Source organism: Microtus oregoni, unplaced genomic scaffold (assembly GCF_018167655.1).
Source record: "Microtus oregoni isolate MIOR12 unplaced genomic scaffold, Mior012 000036F_ref0000092, whole genome shotgun sequence".
NCBI classification, from domain to species: Eukaryota; Metazoa; Chordata; class Mammalia; order Rodentia; family Cricetidae; genus Microtus; species Microtus oregoni.
The window spans coordinates 11,160,084-11,183,556 of record NW_024543095.1 but is presented as its reverse complement, the minus strand read 5'-3'; the positions used below and the strand labels follow the sequence as shown (position 1 = coordinate 11,183,556).

Here is a 23,473-nt window from a genome sequence, read left to right as displayed (position 1 = left end):
ACTAAGCCATATCCCCAGCTCCTAGGGCTGATCTTTTCTGGACTTTAGGAGGAAAGAGGAAGGAGGTGGGGTCTTGCTATGTAGCCCAGACTGTCCTCAAACTCACTGTGTATCCCAGCTGACTTTGAATCGTGGCAACCTTCCTGCCTCAGCCTCCTGAGTATCGGGATTTCAGGCATGAATCACCATGCTCAGGACTTTTTATTTTTTTTAAGACAGAGTCTTAACTTTAAGCCCAGGCTTGCCATGCTGTCTTCCTCTTGCCCCCATCCCAACAAAATGCCCTTTGGTTACTGTTACAGCAATGAGTTAAAGAGTCAGAAAGCAAGGGTCCAGTCTAAAGGGAACAAGCCAGCATTCTTGTTCTAGAAGTCACAGCTTTTCTCTCCCAGAGTGCTGGAATTCCCCCAGCGGTTCCCAACTCTAGTTGGAATGCTGGCTTTAGCCCAAAATCCCAGTTCAGATGTGTCAGGTTTGGAACCCACAGAGGAAAGTGTGCATCACCTTTGGCTCCTGGATTTCATGGCAATGACACATAGAAAAGCCTATAATTAAAGCAGGTCCAAAGTACACAGAGGCAGGCACATTGTCTTATCTGGATTCAAGGCAATGCACTAATATTTCACAATTTGGAGTTTTCATATGACTACAGACATTGGACACAGTGTCACAGGCCCGTAGCCCCAGAACTTGGGAGTCTAATGAAGGAAAATGACAAGTTCAGATCAATCCAGGCTCCACAATGAAGATAAAGACTATCCTATGATCAAGGAAGAAAGCTGTTGGAATTTACAGTTGTGTTTGTTCACTGGCTTGATTTGTGTGGGGTTTTGCTTTGGTTTGTCTTCTTCCTGGAAAGAAGGACTCAAGTCCCTTGAAAAATGCTTATTCTTCTGATAGTCTATAACAAAGCCTATGATATAAAATGAAGAAACTTAATTACTGATACAAATTCAGTACATCTGATGTTACATGATAGAGGAATGAGAGAAAAGAAAGGTATTTGCTTAACACACACACACACACACACACACGAGTATTATTGACAAGCTTCATGACAATCGCTGTTCTCTTTTATGGCTGGCCATGGGAGTATAGCTCATACTTAACAACTACCTTCTTTTACTACCTGTTCTGTGCGTTCTTTATCATCAGTTGGCCAGGGTTCTTTCCCTAGAAGGATGACACACTCAGTTTTATTTGAAGTTTCCCATAGATCTTAAACACAGGACATGGTACACTTTAAGGGCACAATTACATTCCAGACTTTCTTACCAATATTGACTTTTTGTTGTTGTTGTTTTGTTTTGTTTTTTTAGGAGCTGTTTATTTGTTGGTTGACTTTTTGGTTATTGATTTTTTTTTGTTTGTTTTGTTTTGTGAGACAGGGTTTCTCTGTGTAAGAGCTTTGGCTGTCCTGAAAATCACTTTGTAGACCAGGCTGACCTTGAACTCACAGAGATCTGCCTACCTCTGCCTCTTGAGTGCTGGGATTAAAGGCATGCGTCATCACTGCCCAGCTTGTTGGTTGAATTTTGAAGCCGGATTTCATGTAAGACCCAGGCTGGCCTTGGATTTGGTATTGAATTATAATCTGACCCAATAGTTGAGCACAATAATCCCAGCTAACAGAGCAAATTCGTTTTTAATCTGTTGGCTCATAGTCCTGAGGAGGTTACAATGGCTGGGCGGCACTCTTACCTTCTATTTCATCAGAATCATTGTGTGTTTCCTGGTAGAAGTGGCCTTTGTCAGCCAGCTAAACTCTGGGCCCGTCAAGCACAGTCACGGGAATGGGGAACAAAGGCTTTGGCTAGTGGCTCTCCAGAGGGCAGCAGTGAGTCGTTACTCCCAGTCCCACTCCTTCATCTGGCTACCTGGGAATGAATTCTGGCTATGACCCATTTTGGGGTGCTGATCCTGAACATATGCAGTCCTCTGGAGACCCTTATCCCAGTCATGCATGAATTATTTTATAATATATGATCTATATGCCTGTCTCCAGATGGCTTCTCTGGCTGGATCTGTGACACAACCCTGTACTCTTAGCAATGCAGGAGGCCAAGGAAGGAGACACACATGCCAAGGTCTTTAAGGCCTGTGGTGAACTGAAGGCCAACATGGGCAAATCAGTAAGACCATATCTCAAAATCTAAAAGTTAAAAAAAAAAAAAGAAAGAAAAGCAAAACAATGCCTGGAATATAGCTAAGCATTTGCCTAACAAACTGAAGGCACTGGGTTCAACATCCTCCCTCCACAGCCCCAGACCACAAAATAGTGAAAAAGAAATATTTCATTAAAAATGAAAAATAAAACATTCTATAAATGTTTTCTGACTGCTTCAAGGTTGAGGGGAACATTTTAGGACCAGTAAATTCTAAGGTCTTGTAATGTTTAATAAGCTCACTGTTGTATTTCTCTGAAGTGAGTTTCTGGGTCAGAATTCCTGTGAGGACTATCGTGATTGCAGGTAAGGCACTCTGCAAGTCAACACCTGGGTGTCTGGCTAAGAAAGAAACCATTCACACACTGGATGCTGATTCCCTTGCCCTGTGGAATTATCACATACTATGATACACATAACTGATGCCAAATGGATACTCTGACAGGGTCCAAGTGCACAAACCTGAACTTCAGAAATTCAGGAGGCCAAGGAAGAGGTTTCTAATTCTTTCATTGCCAGAAGCAGTGAAGTTGTGTCAGGCGTATGGGATGGGAAATATTACAGCGGCATTCTGAAAGAAAAACACTGAAAAATCTTCTAATAAAATCCAGCAGCCCTCTTCTCAAATTTCATACAGATCAAAAGAAGGACTTAAGCCTATTTTTGAAGAATATATATATATTCTTCAATATATATATATATACATACACACACACACACACACACACACACACACATATATATATATATGCACAATAGAGTGATCCAAATATTCATCACCTGGCAAATGTATCAGAAAATGGGATGTAGACATATGATGCCTTGAAGAGGAAGGAATGTTGAGCAATCTGTACCACTCAGAAGATGGAATCAGGGGATCAGGACTTCAAGACCAGCCCCTGCTACATGTAGAACTAGAGATCAGTTTGGGCTCCATGACATCCTGTCCAAACACAAAAAGGGAATAAGGAAACTCTGTTATACGCTATAACTTGAATATATAAAGTTTGACTTGAGAATATTATGTTACATGCAATAAACTAGTTCACATATAACAGCGGTACATAATACCACAGCACTCAGTGAAATGTTGCCTTCTTAGCATACACGTGTATACATTACAATGCTCTCACAAGGACAAAATCGCCTAATGATCCACTTCTCAAATGTATCTCAGGTCTGAGCAGTGGGTAAAGTGCCATGCAAACCTAGTAACCTGCATTTGATTCCTGGAGCCCACAGAAACGTGGAAGGAGAGCACCTACTCCACAGTGCTGTCCTCTGAGCACCTACTCCACAGTGCTGTCCTCTGAGCACCTACCCCACAGTGAAGTTCTCTGAGCACCTACTCCACAGTGCTGTCCTCTGAGCACCTACTGCACAGTGCTGTCCTCTGACTTCCACGTGTGCTCTGTGCCAGGTGCACACACACACACAATGCACACTGACTGATAAGAAACTAGAAAATTTTGCAGACATGGTCTTACTAAGTAGTCCCAACCGATCTGGAACTCAATAATGTAGGCCAGTCTGACCTCAAATTCTCAGAGGTCTGCTTCCCTAAAGGATTAAAGGTGTGAACCCCCATTCCTAATCATAGATGCGTTTTTTATTAAAATCTCAATTGTTATGCAATATATGACATTATGATGCCAATTAAATAATACTCATAATAAAAAAATCATAGAAAATGCATATAAATGGAAAGAATGATGTCTGCCAGGATGAAAGGATGGAGAAATGGAGAGTTTATAATAGGTATAGAAATTTAGTCCTGCAAGGTGTCGTTATTCACATTAGCAGGGCACAGTGACACATGCTTATGCTCCCAGCAATCAGGATGTTGATGCAGGAGGATTGTGAATTCCAGGTCAGTCTAGGCTACATAGGGAAAATCTGTCTTAAAAAAAAAGTTCTGTAGATTGATTGTATAATAATGTGAATATGCTTAATCCTGTTACCATGGACACGTACAGTTAAAAGTGGCTACTATAGTACTGGGTTATAACTCAGCTAGTGTTTGCCTCACAGCCATGAAGCCCTAGGTTTGAGCCTCAGCACATAAACTGGAGATGATGGTGTATATCTGTAATGTAAGAACTCCTGAGGTAAAGACAGGAGGATTAGAAGTTCTAGGTCATCCTTAGCTATGGAGCAAGTCAAAAAGCAGCAGCCTGGGCTGTGTGAGACCCTGTTCATAAACAAACAAGAAACAAGTAAGAAACCAAGGTCCCCCAATAAAACAGAAAACCACTAATATATACTTTTCACATGTACCAAAAAAAAATCAAAGAAATAGAAGGAATTTTTTCTTCATATGCTGAAGAATGCCATGGCAGAAATAGCATATTGGCATACAATGGAAATAACACTAAAAAATTTGTGGTACAGGCATACCACACAATCCTACAGGCCAGGCAGTTATAGAAAGATCAAACTGAATTATAAATGATATGTTAAACAAACAGAGAGGGATGAAAAATACCACCAGTAATAGATTGCACAATGCTTTATTAACCTTGAAGTTTCCTAATGCTTATGAGAAAGGACCACAGCAGCAGAGGGACACTGGAAAATAGAAAAAAACTTCTGAATTTAATCAGGCAGTGTTTTTCAAGGATATGTTGACCTCAGAAGTTGTTTAATTTTTTAATATGAAGCTTTAGTCTTTAAGATATATAGGTACTAAGAATTACAGGTCAATAGTCATCCATGCTTGTCATACTTATAGTTAGACTAATCAGGTGTTTTAGATGCATAGAGATTGTATTCCACATAGATAGGTAATCTTCAAACACTTCAAAAACTGTATAATATGGCATTTAAACAACTTAGGATTCTGTTGGCAGGAGACACAGTTGCTCCTGGCAGCACTGATCTATTCCCGAGAGAATGGTGGGTACTGAAGACACTCCACTTGGAGCTTGTTTTCTTCTTGGCAAAACTGACCTTTGGACAAAGAACTGCCCCTGTCTCAAAAAATGCATGGTGTCTGGGCTGGACAAGCAGGATACAAGGAAAAAGACTGTCAAATCTTGCCAAGACAGGGTAAAACAGTTTTTCAAATTTTCCTGCCTCTGAAAATGGTCTGTCAGGTACTCTAGGCCTTGGCCACAGTTAGTTTGCCCCAACATTGTAAACGAGACTGGGTGACTGCCCAGGAGTCAGTTGTCTCTGTCATTTCTTTCCCCTTTTGGAAGTTGCTTGATTGTACTTCCTGCTTACTCAAGTAATATTACTTCCCTTCTCAGGTCTTTGATGGGGTTGAAGATTAGATAGTTGTAGTTACTTTCCTCTCATGACTTAACCAAGCCATTTTCAATATAAGACTTAGACTCCTTAGGATAGGATAACTATTGAAACATTAGCATATATGTTTCTTGTTTGATATTGTTCGTGCTGGTTGTAATTCTAATTTTTATGTATGTTTTTGCCTCTTCTTTGCCCTGGACAATACTTGATATTTGTTCTTATTGTATATAGTTTTGTATTAGGCTTAAAATTCTCTTATTTAGATAAAATGTGGAGGTGCTGTGGGAACTCCTAAAGCCAATAGCCTTTAAGATACTGGCCCACTTTGGGCATGGTCTCATACTATAAATGCAGGTGAAAAGCATGATTCTTTTTTTTTTTTTTTTTTTGGTTTTTCGAGACAGGGTTTCTCTGTGGCTTTGGAGCCTGTCCTGGAACTAGCTCTTGTAGACCAGGCTGGTCTCGAACTCACAGAGATCCGCCTGCCTCTGCCTCCCAAGTGCTGGGATTAAAGGCGTGTGCCACCACCGCCCGGCGAAAAGCATGATTCTTGACTGCTGGATTCAACTTCCAGTTCCCAGTACACACAGAGGGCTGTGGATCGCTACCCTTTCTGTGAGATTATTGCAAATAAATAAACCTATGTTATACATGATTCAGGGCTATTGTGGAACTTTTTTTATACACCAACAAATTGTCTTAATATTCTTTCTACAAAAACAAGCAAAAAACCTCTCCACTTTTCCAATTCTGGTGGCTAGGGTTTAAGGTGTGTTTGGGTCCCACCAAACATTAGTAGTTCTGTGATACTCTAGAACAGAATCTCAAGAGAGACAGGTGATAAACACACCTGCTCCACCAATATGGACTGTGCAGAAGTAGTCTGGTCTTCAGTCAGCTATAGAATCAATGGTTTATTTATTTGATTGACAGATCACTCTTTTTTTTTGAGGGAAGGTCTTACTATGTAGCCCTGGCTGGCTTGGAACTCACAGAGATCAACCTGTGTCTATGTCGGGAGTGCTGGAATTAAAGGTGTCCACCACCGTACTTTTATGTGTGTGTATGTGTGTGTGTATCTGTGTGTGCAGACCATGAAGACCAGAAGAGGGGGTTGGATCTTTTGTAGCTGGAGTGGTTATGAACTATTCAATATGGTCGCTGGGAACAAAGCTCAGGGTCTCTGAGCAGCAGTGGCATTCTTTTTAAATTAATTTCTAAAAAAGTTATGGTCTTTATTTTTTATTCTTTGTATGTGTGTGTTGCCTGCTGTGTGTCTGTGCATCAGCTGCAAGTAATGCCCAAGGAGGCCAGAAGAAGACATGGATTGCCCTGGGACTGGAGATACAAACAGAAGGGTGTGACCTGCCAGGAGGGTGCTGGGAATAGAAACTAGGTTCTCTGAAAGATCAGACAGTGCTCTTAATTGCTGAGTCATCTCTCCCGGCTCCAGCAAGCACTCTTAACCACTGAACCATCTTTCCAACCCTTTCACATGCCTTCTTTGATTCAACAGCTCTTCACATCAACGACAGGTCAAGGCAGAGCAGTTAAAGAGTCTAAAAGTAGTTTGGATTCTCGATCTCATTTCCTCTGCCTTTATGCAAAGTTTGGAAGCAGAATCTATTTATTGCTATAAAAAAATCATTGCAAGGGTGGAGACAGGGAATCTGAACATAAAGTCGCTTGCCTCACAAGTCTGGCACCTGAGTTTATCTCTGGAACGTTATTAAGGTGGAAAGAGATAAATGATGCTGCAAAATTGTTCTCTGTGTACACACACACACATACACACACACACACACACAGAGAGAGAGAGAGAGAGAGAGAGAGAGAGAGAGAGAGAACTAACAAAACCCAGAGACAGATATTGGGGTTCAACCTGAAGATCAGAAAAGCAAAGTAGTCAACCACTAGAGAGAACTTTTACCTCTAACAAATCTTCAGAGTGAAGGGGTGAGATTCTTTCTCCACAAATCCTAAGGCTCCACACTCCACTGAGTTCCTGTCTATTCTCATTTCTATTCCTCTCTTTGCCCAGCCATATCACTCCTGTCTTCACCTCCCTAGTGCTGGGATTAAAGGTGTGTGTTCCCAGATGCTCACCTTCTTGTGAGTTCTGTTTCTGTTTTAGACAGATTCAATCTTGTGTAGCTCAGAGTGACCTTGAACTCACTGAGATCTGCCTGTTTCTGTCTCCCGAGACCTAGGATTAAAGGTGAATGCCACCACTCCCTGGCCTGTATGGCTGACTAGTGTGGTTGCTTTGCCCTCTGATCTTCAGGCAAGCTTTATTTATTAAAACACAAATAACATACCACTATAAATGAATTCTGTCTTCTTGAGATCATATTTAGTTAGCTGTCAGCAAATCTGAATGATAAGGCTATATAGTTGAATCACACAAGTGACCTGATCATAAATAATGACTATACATCTGCACTTTTGAAAGTCAAACTCCCTGCCAATAGCTGTACATGCGCGTGTATGGTTTGCGATATCAGAACCCACAACATATCACTTATATCTGCTACTCTTAAATTGTTCATGCTTAAATTTGAAAATAACCATCTCCTGGTGAATTTAAAATGATTTAAAATAAAATAGAATCCCATTCCAGGGCCAAAAAGATGGCCCAGTGGGTGAAGCACTTGCTGTATAAGCCTGGCATCCGTAGAGATTCAAAAGGACTAAAATAGCCACGGGTATGTTTATCAACAATGATCGCTGCTCCTCAGATACACTATGGAAACTGCAAAACATTATTGAAAGACATGAAAGTCAAGGCTATAACTTAGTGGCAGAGTACTCGTCTGAATAAAGTTAAGAAGAAACAACTTGGAAGTAGCAATGTTCAATTTCAAGCACCATAGTAAGAAATAACCTTTGTAAATGGAAAGAGAGTCTGTGTTAAGAAGGCAGTCTGTGTGTGGCGACACATTCCTATTGACAAACACAAAAACCTGTCTCTGTAAAGAATGTTGTTGGAACACTTTGGGGAAATCTGAACAAAGTTGCAGACTAGTTGATAATCTTTATCAATGTCAGCCTTTTAAATTCAAAACTTTTGCTCTTTACATAAGTAAGCTCAACCCCAGTATAGCAACTGCAATCCCTGGAATTGGCAGGCGAAGGCAGGAAGGTAGAAAGTGTCATCTTTAGCTACATAGTGGTTTTGAGGTAAGCCTGGGATTCACGAGACTCCCTACCCCCACCACACACACATAAAATAATTACGACAAAAATCCTATCTAAGCTGATATAGTGACACACACACCTTGTTATTTTTAAGGAAAATTGACCTTATGCCCTTTCATTTGCAGCTTAAAATTAGTTTGTCATGGTCAATGAAAAATCGTGTTGGGGGTTTGATTAAGTTGCATTGAGTTCTATGTGATCACTTTGAGGATCTATTGCTATTTGAGTCAAATGGGGTTTTGCAAAAAGTTGGATTCTGTGGGGATGCTGAGAAACGTGGCAAACACAAAGAACCGGCCTGTATGTCTTGGCGATCCTTTGATCATTTCATTTTATTCATTATTCATTAATTCATTACCAACTTACCCTGCTTCCTACCACCTTTGCAAAGTGGGAGGAGGGAGGAAAATGGCGAGGGTGCAGAATGAGTATTGACTGGCAGGCATTCAGCGCTCTTCTCAGACTTTTCTCCGGTGTGTTTTCAGGGGACACACTATTTGAAAACCGTGGGGCTGAAGGTAAAGGTTGAGAAAAAAAAGAGAATAAAGAATGCAAGTTGGATATGCTTCAGAGGGAGGCCGTGCATTTTGTAAAGGTTAAAGCTGCTATTCTTAATGCCTGTGAGACCCCCGAAGTTCAAGGACAGGAATTCTGCATGGGGACTGAGGGCTGCAGAGAAGTGATATTTAAGTTGGGGGTGGAGGGCGGGTGGAGGGGGCCCAGATAGGGCGAGAGTTCCTAGAGTACCAAGGTATCTGAGGTGGGACCGTGCTGCACGGATTGGAGAAAAAATGTACAGGTATTCCAAACACTGGAGACAAATAACACGTGCACGAATCAGTGATGGGTGCGCGGGAGGCAAGAGGGAGAGATGCATTTGGAACGATAAGTAATTGGCACGATCATGCAAATCGATGTGTACCAGGTTAAGGACTTCGGACTTTGTCCTGGGACACTAGTGGATACTCTTGAACAGAAACGTAGCTAGATCCCCAGCCGGCTTCAAGATTACTGCGACGGCGATGGAGGAGACCAGGTGGTCCTGTCCCGACCAGCGGTGCCACCTTTCTACCTGCAGGGGGCGCTGTCAGGGCCGGGCTCCTCCCCGCCCCCTCCCTCGTCGCTCCAGGTCCGATGCGCTCGGAACTCGGCTACTTTGCCTGGACGCTCCTGCCGTGGGATCGTCTAGAGAGTCCAGACGCACCCCCGTGCGTCACCTCCGCTCTGGCAGGGAGGCTGCCGAGCACCGCGGAGTGGCGCCAAGGGGAGCCTCTGCGCTTGCGCCGCCAGCCGGCGGACCTCTGCGTGAAAACGCACGCGTTTGAGCCTGGCGTAGCTGCCTGCCGCTAGGCGTTTGCTTTTGTCCTGAGACGTGTAGGCAGGCGGTTGACAGGGGCTCTGGAGTCCCGCGTCTTCAGATGATGCGCTGGTTTCCCCTCTTGCTACTCCTCTAGGAAGCAATTTCCCTCGAGCCGCTTGCTCTCTATGTGCAGCCTTAACTTCACACTGGTGGAAACCTGACCTGGCCGCAAAACTCGACAATCCATGTTCCTAGGGCTTGTTCCCTTCTGCACTTAAATCGGATTGCTAGTTGAAGGGAATCTTGGAGTTCAATTACCAATCCTTTAATGCCCTCTGATATCTTGATCTGAGTAAATGAAGATAAGTTTATACAATCTCAAAGATCTCCTGTTTTTCTGCAACAACTTTATGATATTTTTTTGGTTTTTCGAGACAGGGTTTCTCTGTGGTTTTGGAGCCTGTCCTGGAACTAGCTCTTGTAGACCAGGCTGGTCTCGAACTCACAGAGATCCGCCTGCCTCTGCCTCCCGAGTGCTGGGATTAAAGGCGAGCGCCACCACGCCCGGCAAAATTTTTAGACAGGATCTAACTACGTGTGGCTGTCCTGGAATTCACCTTGTAGACCATACTGGCCTTGAACCCACATTGACTCACCTTCCTCGGCCTCCCGAGTGCTGGGAGCATTAGCATCACTATGCTCCTCGACACACCCTTGAATTCTTACTCCAAGTTTTCTCTGTGCAACGTTGATGCCTTTTAAACAATGCCTCCTACTGTGCACATACTGAATCTGGGACTTAATAATTAACTACATACATAAAAGTGTTGCTCTTTTGGCATTTATGTTCTAGTGAGGAGATCAAGAAGAATAGAGAGGGCTAGGAAAAAGTTACAATGGCCATATGGTAGACTCTAAGAGATGGTAGTTCATTTAACCGATCAGAAAAGGCCACTTGGAGGTTTTGATGTTATAAGCAGCTACATGAACAGCTAGGCCCTCCACTGGGCAAAGGGTAAAGCCATGGAAGCAGGAACATTGTTTTCTGGGGAGAGACAAGGCCAGTGTGACTGGAGTGTGATGAGCTGGGATTGACAGTTGTGAGAAAATGCTAAGAATGTTTTAAGTAGGAGGCAGGCGCATAGCTTTGTGCAGACCTGTGTTCTCTAGGTTTTGTGATAGCATTTCATGTAGCCCTGGCTAGCCTGGACTCACTATGTAACTGAGGTTGTTGGCTTTGTACCTCTGCCTTTACCTCCCTTCTAGTGCTGGGATCTGAGGCTTGTGCCACTTCTCTCAGCTTGAAATATGTTTTAAGAGCAGTGGGAAGACAGGATACAGCTTCCTATAGAAGGCTGATTTGGCTCATTCACTTTGGACCACATAAAGCAGTCACTGAAAATAACGGCTATGTTGTTTCCTGAAAGTGCTTTTCCGACTCCTTCCCAAGCTACAGTTCCCCTGCCTCTCCCTTTAAGAATTTATTTTGTAGCGGGGCGGTGGTGGCGCACGCCTTTAATCCCAGCACTTGGGAGGCAGAGGCAGGCGGATCTCTGTGAGTTCGAGACCAGCCTGGTCTACAAGAGCTAGTTCCAGGACAGGCTCCAAAACCACAGAGAAACCCTGTCTCGAGAAAAAAAAAAAAAGAATTTATTTTGTGCGTGGTGCGTCTGCCACTGGATGTGCGTGGAGGCCAGAAGACAACTTTGGGGAGTTAGTTTTTCTCTTCCTACTGTTTGAGTACCTGAGCCAGGACTCAGGTTCTCAGGGTTGGGGGCAAGTATGCCCTAGTGGTTGAGCCATTTCACCAGACGGCCTGCTCTAAAACGACCTGCTCTATCTGTGAATTCTCGGACGGCTTATGGATGGACTTCAAAATGTCATCTTGAGCATGCTCAAAGTGTGGGGGATCAAAGATGGTGTAAATCTGTGTGTATATTATAAAAGGGAAGATGTGAAGATTTCATTCAGATTCTAGGAAGTCATCTAAAGATTAAAAACAGTGATTCCAAACATTTTTCATCTGTGAGATCTTGTTTATTGTACTCCGAAAGAGTAGGACATAATGTCAATTTGAGGCCAGACTGGTTCTTTGGACTGTCTTCTCATTTATGAAATGAAAACTCTGAGAACTGAAACGACACATTGCTCAGAAAGCCTTCAATGATAAAGCATCACGTGCCACAGTGTTGCACAATGCCACTATCCTAAGCATCTGCATCCTTGCGAGGCAATTCATAGACACTGCTTCTGTAGCATTCCGGGATCTTCATGTCTCTATTCTGGGTCGTGTACCAGGCGAAAAAAGAAACGAAACCCAAAAACCCGGTCTTTCAGAAGTTAATCGTCCAGCGGAAGCCCTGAAAGATCCAGAGCAGGATAGACTAAGCCCATAAAATGCCCGTAGGTTTGAGTAGATACACGATCAATAACCACTATACGTATACAATTGCACGTTATGGAAAGGCTTCTGGAAACAAGGCGATCGCTCCTCTCACCAGGCAAATACCGAGCAGTAGTTTTTGTGAAAAGGAGCCTATCTATCTTTTGTGCAATCTGTTTAGTTTACAGTGCATGCTCAGGGCACTCCTTATCTTCGTGCTGGGAACAAAGTACACACACCCCTTTTCTGAGACCCAGGGCCTAGGATTTCCCAGAGCGGGATGGGGATGGGCTCCGGGCCTGCGGGACCACACAAAGGGGGCGCTTTGCCTGCTCGCACACCCCCACGCCCCGGCCCTCCAGTTGGGGTTCGCCTTCAGGGTCCCTCGGCCCCGCCCCTGCAGTGCCCTCCCAGCCTCTTGCGCGCGCCCCTCCTCATCCGCGGGCAGCCGGAAAACCCGGAGCGAACCGGCCCGGGCGGCGGCGCATGCTCAGTCGCGGGCAGGTTCAGCTTGCTAGTAGGAAGCTCCAGCGCTACACCGGCGGCGGCGGCGGCGGCGGCGGCGGCGGCAGCGGCGGCAGCGGCGGCAGCGGCGGCCGGATTCCCCCGCAGCGACCTCGGGCTCTTTCCCGCCCCCGCCCGACCCCGGACCCGGGGTTCCGCCACGCACCGAGCCTCGCGCTCGAGTTCCCCGTAGGCGAGCGGGCGCCACCGACCCGAGCGTCCCTCCACGCGCCGTCTCTCGGCGGCCCAGGCCGTGCCGGGGAGCGCAGCCCCGGTTGCGGGCGGCGGAGGGCGGCCCGGGGCGGAGCGGGGGGCCTGCCCCGGGCGGTGGTGCGGGATGCCGCCGCCGCCACCGCCGGGTTGCGTTGGTTCTCGGCGACCGGCGCGCGTGTCGGGTGGGTGTCCGGCCGCGGGCCTCGCCCCCCAGCCGCCTCGCCAGCGCTAGCCGGGCCGCGCTGCGCCCCGAGGGGGCCGGGCTGTGCGCGGGCTGCGGCCCTGCTCCGCACCGCGAGCCGCCGCCCCTCCGCCAGCTCCGAGGCGCCCCGCGGGCACCATGCAGGCGCAGCAGCTGCCCTACGAGTTTTTCAGCGAGGAGAACGCGCCCAAGTGGCGGGGGCTGCTGGTGCCTGCGCTGAAAAAGGTAGGAGCGCCGAACCCGCTTCCCGGGCGCAGTCGGCGCGGGGCCGGCCGAGGGCGGGGAGGCGGGGCGCGCACCGCCGCCGTTGTCCCCGGGAGGACTGCACAGGCGGCGAGGTTCCCCGTGCCCGGCTGCTCCAGCTGTTGACACTCGGCCGGGGTGCATGGGAAGGGCCGCACACAGTCGGGGAGGGTTGGCCCGGATAATCCAAGCGCGGAGGCGACAGTTGGGGGAGCCTCGGTTTACCGTGGAGGTCAAAGAAGGCCACTGCCTACCTTCTCAGTCTCAGCGAGCTGCGGTCAGCCTCCCGTTTTAGGAGTTCAGTGCGCCCTTAGTGGCTCGAGAGTGCCCTGCCACAGTGCTTGCCTAAGTAATTGCGAGGTAGCCTGCCAGCAAGAGCACGGCCTGCTTGGTTTTGCTCGCCCTCACTCATAACTCCCCGTTCTCTTGACACCCTCCTGCCCCCATGATGCCCATGCCACTGTGTTCAGATGGGTTTTTCTGGCGAGTCTGAGTATCTTCGGAACCCTTGTTTGGTTTGGCATTTTGCATTTTCAGTCTTTGTTACTTTGAGTTTGCCAGAGGTTAAAGTAAATTATTTGGAAATGTTGTTACATTTTAAAAGCTCCTAAAGCAACATTGTGAATCGTCTGTCCTTTGGTTTGGCATTTTGAATTTTTAGCCTCTGTTTGTTACTTTTTTAGTTTGCTAGTGGTTAAATCTTTGGAAATGTTGTTACATTTTAAAAGCTTCCAAAGCTACATTGTGACTTAGTAAATACTGTACTAAGGCGTCTGAAACGGGTGTTTGAATGGATTTTAAAACAACCAGATTGTTTTTTGCTTTTATTTGCTTTACCTGTAAAAATTTCTTTACTCTTTCAGTAGTATTAATTTAGATTTCTTGTAGCTCAGATAATTTTCATGCTATCTTTGCTAAAATAGTTTTGTTTCTATTGAGAATTGAGAGTTTGCTGTACAATTATGCGGAGCCCCCCTCCCCCCTTTTTAACCAGGATTTTGAAAGGTGTTTCATATTCTTCAAAGATCAGCGACTTTTCGTTTCTCCTTTACCCTGTTCCATCCTTCCCCTCTTGGTATCTTATGGCGGAAATGGCTTTGTTGGAAGAAGACCCTGCTTTTGTTTTTCAGATTTAGGTTACTGGTTTTTTTACCCTCATGTGCCTCGCTGCTTTCAGACCCCTGTGGTGTTTTCTAAGAAAATCAAAGAGACCACCTTGTGCATACTTTGTTCATTAATGATTCCAGGAGGCCTCACTCCGTTTTGACTTTGGCTTTACCTGCACTTAGCTTGTAGAAGTGTGCCTTGTGATGCTAGAAGCTTGGCTTCTGGACAAGATGAGACAGAAAAGTTGATTTCTATGTATAAAAGCCCTCACAGAATACTACCAGTTTGGGGTAGTTGGCTTAAAAGCATGTAGCTCCTATTCTAAGGAAACCTCCAAAATAACACGAGAATCCTTTGAAGTGGTGGAAAGTGTATTGTAGACGTTGGCAGACCTCTCTAACCTGCCACATGGGTGGCCCTTGCTGAAATCTATTCACAGACAAATTTTGTTTGGCTGGCATTGTGATGTTTTTGTTTTTCAATTTATGTAATTAGTCGCCAGTATCTTAAAATGGGAAATATCACATATGGTCTGAACTCCTAATTTTTCTTTAGTTGTAGATAGTCTTGCCATACATTTTCACACAACAGTAAATTGCTAGACTTGTACATGGCTGCCTTCTTTAGAAAGGGTTGTGTTTCCAGTTTACCATAGTGTTCATGTTCTGGAGCCTCATGGTTGGTTGGTTTTCCACTTCAAGCAGAGATTTCCCTACATAAGTGATATGTTTACAGAATCTCACTAAGATGTAAGAGTCTTCCCTTCACTTAAATTCTCACCTACAATCCTCTCAAGATACCTAAGACAGGTTGGACATATTTCTCATAATCTGAATATATTCTTCTAGTTTAAAATTATTGAATTATCATCTGTGTGGTGGGTATTTCATGTAGATGTGTCCTGGGACATTTTGTGTGGGAGTGTCCTTATCTTGAACTCTTTCTTCAGACTTTAAACTACTTGTATAATGCTTAACTATGTCTTTTCTTACCGGAGGCTTTTTGGACAGGCTGTTCCTTTTATCTGGTCTAATACTACTCAACCTCAGAGATTTTCTCAAACCCTCAGGGCTGAGTTGGATAGTGCTCCATTGTTTCCTCCTAGCATCCTACCTAACTCAGCAGTGAAACTGAAGTTCAGATTTACACGTCCTCAGTCCCCAGCTAGAGAATGGGAATGTTATCTTACCCTACTGGACTTCCATCCAGTGCTGTGTCTGACACCTGTTAGGACTCATTTTGAACGAGTGCCTTGTGTGCTACTTTGAGTTTAACACACAGAGGTTAAAGTAAATTATTTGGAAACGTTGCTACATTTTAAAAAGCTTCATTGTGACTTAGTAAATCTTCAAATTGTCTTCCCTCTTTTGGTTTGGCAGTTGGAATTTTTAGCCTTTGTATGTTACTTTTAGTTTGCCCGTGGTTAAAGTTATTTGGAAATGTTGCCAAGTGCATAAGGGGATACTCAAAATAAAACTCGCCCCCCCACCAGTTTTTAACTTGGTTAATGACTTTAGAATTTTATTTGATTGGCTCAAAACGCTGGTCATCCCTGCCTCTTCTCTGTGTATTGCTGCCCACCTTCAGGCAAAGCCTCATGTTTATGAACCTCTAACATGGTTTTGTAACCTACTCTCCGAAGTGCTTGGAGTTTCCTCCCCTGGATTACTGGGGTAGCCTCTCAACTGAGTCCCTTGCCCCAGCCCATTTGCCTTTATATATTTCAAAAGTTATAATATACCTTTGAAAGTGTTAAACATGTGTTTGTTCAGGATTGTTGATGTCCTTTAAGTTAAAATGTAGTTTTTAGCATGGGATTTATACAATGGCTCTACCCTGATCTTCCTATTTGATTCCCTACCAAAGTATTTCTAAGATGGGACAGCTACTTTTCCTGAAAGTGTTTATCAGGCCCACGGTGTTTTTCCTTACTACATCTGTCAAAGACATGGTGCTTGTCTCAGAACAGGTATTCGTCCCTGGCACTATGGATAAATGGCATGATTAAAAAAGACTAAGTGGAAGGTGGTAGCGAGTATTTCTGGAGAAAGAACTCATTTTTAAGAAAGGGTTTTTGTTTTTTAGACAGGCTCATCCTGTAGCCCAGACTAGTCTTGAACTTGTAACTTAGCTGTCCTGAGTCAACCGTCCTAGTGCTGCAGTCACAAGTATGGGCTAGCATACCTGGCCTATGAGGGGTTTTAAGTAGGAAGCAACACTGATTTGAATTTTAGAAACTTTACTTTGTTCAAGGAAGGGGAGGAATGGGACCTAAGGTAAGAGAGAGAAGCTGAAGCTTGCTTTACTAAGTTCATCTAGGAGAAGAAATGTATTTGCATTAGGATGGATGCTATGTGAGCGGTATTGAGAAGGTAGAGCTGTCAGGACTTAGCATCTCACTAATGATTGCAAGAGTGTTAAAGTGTGAAGAATCTTTTCAGGCTTACTTGAAGTTCGTCACTGGACTTTGGGTGGATGAGAAGATTTGGAACATGTTGATTTTAAAGGCCCTTTGGATTGTCTAGGCATATTTCTCTGGTTGGCAGCTTGTTTTTGATAGCTGATGCATTCGATCTGGAAGTCTGAGATAGAAACCTAGATGAGGTCTGTGTTTATAGAAAGACTTATAGTACAAGTCAGGTTTAGTAGTATAAGCCTGTCATCTCAGCTATTCAGGAGATCCATACAGGAAAAGTAGACATTCAAGGCCTGGACAACTTTTTCAAAACCCTGTCTCACAATAAAATGTAAGAAAAGAACTGGAGATGTAGCACAGTGTTAGAGTGGTAGAGCGCAAACCCAGTGCATGTGAGATCCTGGGCTCAGTCTCCGTTCAGATGAGCATACATAGGACTATGTGGTAGGTCTGCTTAGCTCCTAACAACTATCTAAATGTCTTATTTGTCTAATGGTAATCAACAAGGAAATGAATATGTATAGCCATATAGTGCAATAAAAGGGAATATGGGTTACTGATATATATGGCAATGTGGCTAGCCCATTTCATAACGGACAAAGCCAAACTAAAACATTATGTTCTATATAGCTGTACTTTAATAAAATTGTAAGAAATACAAACTAATGAAGATCATTGGTTATTATAAAGACAGGCTTTTAGGTTAAGTGTGCTGACATACGCCTGTCATCACAGCATATAAGAAGCAAAGGCAGAAGGATCAGGAGTTAAGATCACTCAGCTACACAGGGAGTTTGAGACTGAAGGAACAATAACAGAACCAAAGAGACTTATGTTTACTTATCTTGATTGTGCTGAAGGTGTCATATGTTGGTATATGCTAGCTATTGTCAGACTATGCAATTTAGATATATGCAGCTATTGTTGACTAGTTGTTTCTCAAAGAATAGTAATGTAGCCATCATCGTAGAGTCTATTCCTGTTTCACCACGTTTGCTTTATCAACATGCCTATCCACTCTTACCTCCCATCAATCTATTGTTTTGTTTTGAGACGGTCTTACAGTGTAGTCTGGAACTCACTATGAAGCCCAGGCTGGTCTTAGACTCATGACAACCTGTAGCACAAATTCTAATTGTTCTTAATAAAAACTTGGAGTCAGATATTAGGGGGTGAAAGCTGAGAGATCAGAGAAGCAGTGCTGCCAGCCACTAGAGACCTTTTCCCTCTAACGAGTCCTCAGACCAAAAGGGTAATCCTGCCCTCAGACTGTATCTGAGTTCCTGTCTCCTTCCGCCTTATATTCCTCTCTCCACCTAGCCACATCCCTTCCTGTTTCCACCTCCCTAGTGCTAGGATTAGTGGGACTCCCAAGTACTGGGATTAAGGTGTGAGCCACCACCGCCTGGCCTCTAGTGGCTTAGCTTTGCACTCTGATCTTCAGGCAAACTTTATTTGTTAAAGCACAAACAGCCAGGCAGTGGTGGTGCACGCCTTTAATCCCAGCACTCAGGAGGCAGAGGCAGGCAGAGGAAGGAGGATCTCTGCGAGTTTGAGGCCAGCCTGGTCTACAAGAGCTAGTTCCGTGATAGGCTCCAAAGCTACAGAGAAACTCTGTCTTGAAAAACAAAAAACAAAACAAAAAACCCACCCACAAACAAAATATCACTACAACAACCATCCTGTCTCAGTCCCTCCTCTCAGCCATGAGCTATTCTGTCTGATTTTTTTTTTTCTTTCAAGACAGGATTTCTCTATGTAGCTCTGGTTGTCCTGGAACTCACTATGTAGACCAGGCTTGTGCCAAACTCACAGAGATCAGGGTATGCCACCACACTGGGCACTTATCTGGTATTTTGATGAATTTTATACTTGCAGGTTATAAGAGCACATTATTTCTAAATGCTTCAACCTGCATCAGTAACTAGAAATCAATAGCTTTTTTACAGTTCCTTTTGTTTTTTTTTTACAAGAAGTTTATATACAGTGAATATACAATGTTATTTGTACTGCTTAATGAATGTATACACAGTCTCTACTAAAGTATAGTACATTACCATGGCTCTTAAAGTTCCCTCCATGCCCTTCTAATCAATTCCTGTCCCTCATCCCAGAGACAGCCACTGTTGTAACCTTTCATCATTCCACCATAGGTTAATCTTATCTGCTTTGGAACATCATGTAAATAGATTCAAGTAGTGTATATTTTTAGTGAGGCATTTGAGATTATGCTTTAAGAATTCAGTCTTTTTTTCCATCATGTGACTATGTCACAGTTTGTTTATCTAGTGGATGGATATCTGATGCTTTAAATTTGTAGCTATTAATAAAGCTGCCACCACTTTAAAAATTTTTAAATTGCATTTATGTGTTTGCGCATGTGTGCATGTGCATGCATAAATGTGGAGGTCAGAGAACTTGCATGAATCTGTTCTTTCCTTCAGCCGTGTGGATCCCCTGAATCAAACTCTGGCATGGTGCCAGGTGAGCCATTTCACAGGCCCAAATGTTCTTTTTGTTGTTATTGAGACAGTGCCATGTAACCCAGGCTGGCCTTGAACTCCTGATCCTCCTGCCTTTGCCTCCTAAATATTGGGGTTACAGGTGTTCACATTCAGCTTTCATGCAGCTAACTCTGCAGTTTACAAAAGCACAGATAGGATAGTAACTAAAAAGAAAACAGTTTCGGCGATGCCTAGATAAACTCATGAGCTCAGGACAGCTTGGGAGTATCTTCTGGTTACTACCGAGGCGGACAGGGACAGTGGGCAGGTGGGGCTCCTCGTAAAGTCAGATTTGTTCATTTCCCCATGGAGTTGGAGGTTGGGTGCACATGAGAGAAAATAGTTAACACCCCCTCCATATCCAGTTCTTTTAAGTTTTCTGATAATATTGGTTGCTGTAGAATTTATTCATTTGTTTCTGAGAAACGTACCTATATTTTTATTGTAAACTTTGTTGTAGTGAAAGGCTTTAAAATGTGCCTTGGTATCTTTTGTCCTTTCTAAAATGGTTTTACTGTTGACTTGAGTGTTCCTGCTCCTGCTGCATGCCTTCGCTGTGTCTGACCCTCTGTGAGCCGGAACAGATCTTCCTTGAGTGGCTCTTAGGAGTTTTGACACAGCAGCTAGCAAAGTAACATACTTAGATGGGTTATCTGTAAGTAGCATTTCTGGTCGCTCCTTTTCAGATCTCTTTTTACTTTGCTTGAATTGTACCAGTTGCAAGAATTTTAGCACCACGTTGAACAATATGATGAGAGTAAGCATTCTTTGTCCTCTGCCCAATTTTAAGGGGAACGCATTCAGTCTTAATTCTTGAGTGTCGGTTAACTATAAGGTTTTTGTGAATTGAAGTTGAAACTGTTATTTCCTTTATTTTATGTGCACACACATGCTTGCTTGTGTGCATGTTTACATGTGTGCATGCATGTGCGTGTGCGTGCGATCGTGCGTGTATGCGTAAGCGCGTATGTGCGTTTACGTACGTACGTAGATGCTTACGTTCATGCACAAAGGCATACGTGCGCGCTCGCATTTCTGTGTGCATGCGTGTGTACGTTGTATGCTTGCGTGCATGTGCGCGCACAGGCGTGTGTGTGTGTGTGTGAGTGTGTGTGTGTGTGTGTGTGTAGGTATGCCTGCTCTGTAGCACTCATGGAAGTCAGAGGATGGAATTTTGTTGTTGAGACAGGGTTGAGCACTGGGAATGAAGGTGTGTGCCCCTGCAGTGGCTCAGAGAACCAAGCTTGGTCACTTGTCCTCTGACCTTCATGTGCACACCTAGGTATGTATGCCTATACATACACACACACCACACTAGATAATAAAGAACTATATAGAAAAAGTTGTTCCAAGCCGGGCGGGGGTGGCTCATGACTTTAATCCCAGCGCACAGGAGGCAGGGGCTGGCGGATCTCTGAGTCTGAGACCAGCAATGGTCTGCAGATCGAATTCCAGAACTGGCTTCATAGCTACTGGGAAATCCTGTCTCGAAAAACAAAAAAGAAAAAGAAAAAAAGGTATTTTAAATCTCATCTCTTTAAACCTACTGTCCATTTATTTATTTTCTTTCTTTTCTTTCAAAGTGTATTTTGAGGGCTAGAGAGATGACTCAGTGGCTAAAAGCCCTTATTGCTTTTCTGGAAGACCCAGTATCTGCATGATAGCTCACAACCACCCATACCTCCATTTCCAGGGGATATGATGCCCTTGTCTGACCTCCACAGATATCAGGCATGCACGTGATACACAAACATAAAGGCAAGCAGAATACTCATATGTATAATATAAGATAAATCTACAAAAAATTTAAATGTATTTTTTAAAACCATCAAAAATTCTGTCAGCAGTTTCAACATTTAGAAAAACTAATTTCTATATAAATGTAATTGAAACCAAGAACAGGGCTGATTTCTAGAATTCTGCCAGGATGCGTATAATGCTGTTTATAAAGTTTGCCTAACTGTCCAAAAGTCACCTATGCATACTATTGAAACACACTCTTGTGCTAACTGTGCATTTTCGTCCTGTGTACTTAGTCTTCCCTTGTTCTGTCTGGTAAGAACTTTATTCAGCTGTGATTCCCATGTGTCACAGAGTTTACAGTAACATACTATCAGTAAAGTCATAAAGACTTTTTCCTAGAAATTCATACACACAGTAACATTTTCAGAAATATTACACAAAATCAGTGATCCCTGATTATATTTCTTTTAAAAAATTTTAATTTTTTCAAGACAAGGTCTGTGTGATCCTGGCTGTTTGTGTATTTAAAATATAATTTATAGTCCTCTCTTAAACAGCAAATTTGCATTAATTATTAAGTCTTTGTAACTTGTTTGTTTTTCAGACAGGCTCTCTTATAGCCCATGCTGACTCAAATTGAGTAAGTAGCTGAGGATGACCTTGAACTCTTGCTCCTTCTACCTTCATCTCTATAGTGCTGGGTCACAGGTTTCTGGCATCATGCCCAGTGTTAAAGTGGGTAATATCCCTATTTCATTTTATTATTTTTAAATTTTAAATGATTTATATTTATGTACATTGGTGTTTTGCCTGCATGTGTGTCTGTGTGGAGGTGTTGGGCTCCCTGGAACTGGAGAGACAGACAATTGTGAGCTGCCATGTGGGTGCTGTTTATTGAACAAGGGTCGGGAAGAGCAGCCAGTGCTCTTAGCCTCTGAGCCATCTCTCCAGTGCCTTATTCCTATTTTATAGAGTAGCAAGTAAATATATCTATCGTCCAGAGTCACATTGCTGTGAAATTAAAGAAGTGGGTTTTAAGTCATGTCTTAACTTACATATGTAAGACTGCATATAGTTTTTATTATTTGTACAATGGGGAAAGTAGGGTCCATCTTGCAAAATAGTTTGAAACTATGCCTCTGGTTCTTCTAAGAGTTAAGAAACTTTCTTTGTGGGGTGCCCTACTACTGGGAGCCATATTCAGAGTGGCCTGTGCTGCCACCTGAGGCCATGGTGATGTCTGGGTCCATGCTGCCACTGAGGGTCATGTATGGGCCTATGGTCCTATGGTGGCTGTGGTCTGTGCTAATGTCCATGGCCCATGTTGCTACTAAAGGTCACGTGGATGTCTGTAGTCAGTGCTGCAGGTGAGTATCTACACTGCCACCTTGAGGCCATTTTGGTGTCCATAGTCTGGGCTGCTTCCGAGGGCTTTGTCTGGGTCTGTGGTCCTACTGCGGCAAGGGGCTGTTTTTGTGGTCTGTGCTGTCACCAGCATGACATGATCCATGTTCCCACTGACTGTGAAGAGCTAGGAGGCTACTTTTGCTGTGAGGGAGGGACATGGAAGGCTTCTGTAACAAACATTACCTCCCAACCTCCCCTCAAAGTAACTGCATAGACAGGAAGCCATCAAAGAGAAGTCTTTTAAAAAGTGTGATGAGGTGCTGAAGTGTGGCTCTCTACAATTCATCCATTCTGGAGGGGTGCAGGAGGAAAGGATTCAGTTCTATTTAAGGAGCTGGTCATTGGGAGTTTGCCCATGCTCCAGTGAGTGAGGCAACTTTTTTCTTATTTTTTTATTCTTATTTATTTTTTTTTACTTTTTTTCTGAGGGTGAGGTCACAAGGGTGGGGGTGCAGACAAGGAAGGACTGGGAAGTGAATGTGATTGAGGTGCATGATGTGAAATTCCCAGATAATCAATAAAAATGTTATGTTGAAAAAAAGAGTTAACAAGCTTTTAGTTAAATTGTTCTTTTTTTAAAAAAGTTTTTTTTAATTTGTTTTTATTTCATGTACATTGGTGTTGTGCCTATGTGTATGTCTGTGTGAGGGTGTCAGATCCCCTGGAACTGGAGTTACAGACAGTTGTGAGCTGTCATGTGGGTGCTGGGAATTGAACCTGGATTCTCTGGGAGATCAGCCAGTGCTCTTAACCACTGAGCCATTTCTCCGGTCCTAATTATGTTTTTTTTTTTTTAAAAATGTGTTATTTCACAGTTAAGATTTAATTTTTATTTA

At 43.7% G+C, this 23,473-nt stretch overlaps 1 protein-coding gene across 2 annotated transcripts in view; it reads left to right on the top strand.

Moving 5' to 3' along the window:
* Positions 1-12,900: 12,900 nt before the first annotated feature.
* Positions 12,901-23,473, top strand: part of Sos1 (SOS Ras/Rac guanine nucleotide exchange factor 1) — an 89,110-nt gene continuing 78,537 nt past the window's right edge. For both annotated transcript variants that reach the window (XM_041631023.1, XM_041631022.1), the window contains exon 1: positions 12,901-13,442. In XM_041631023.1, coding sequence (XP_041486957.1) covers positions 13,356-13,442 — 87 coding nt within the window. In that variant the 5' untranslated portion in view covers positions 12,901-13,355. The remainder of the gene's footprint in view (positions 13,443-23,473) is intronic.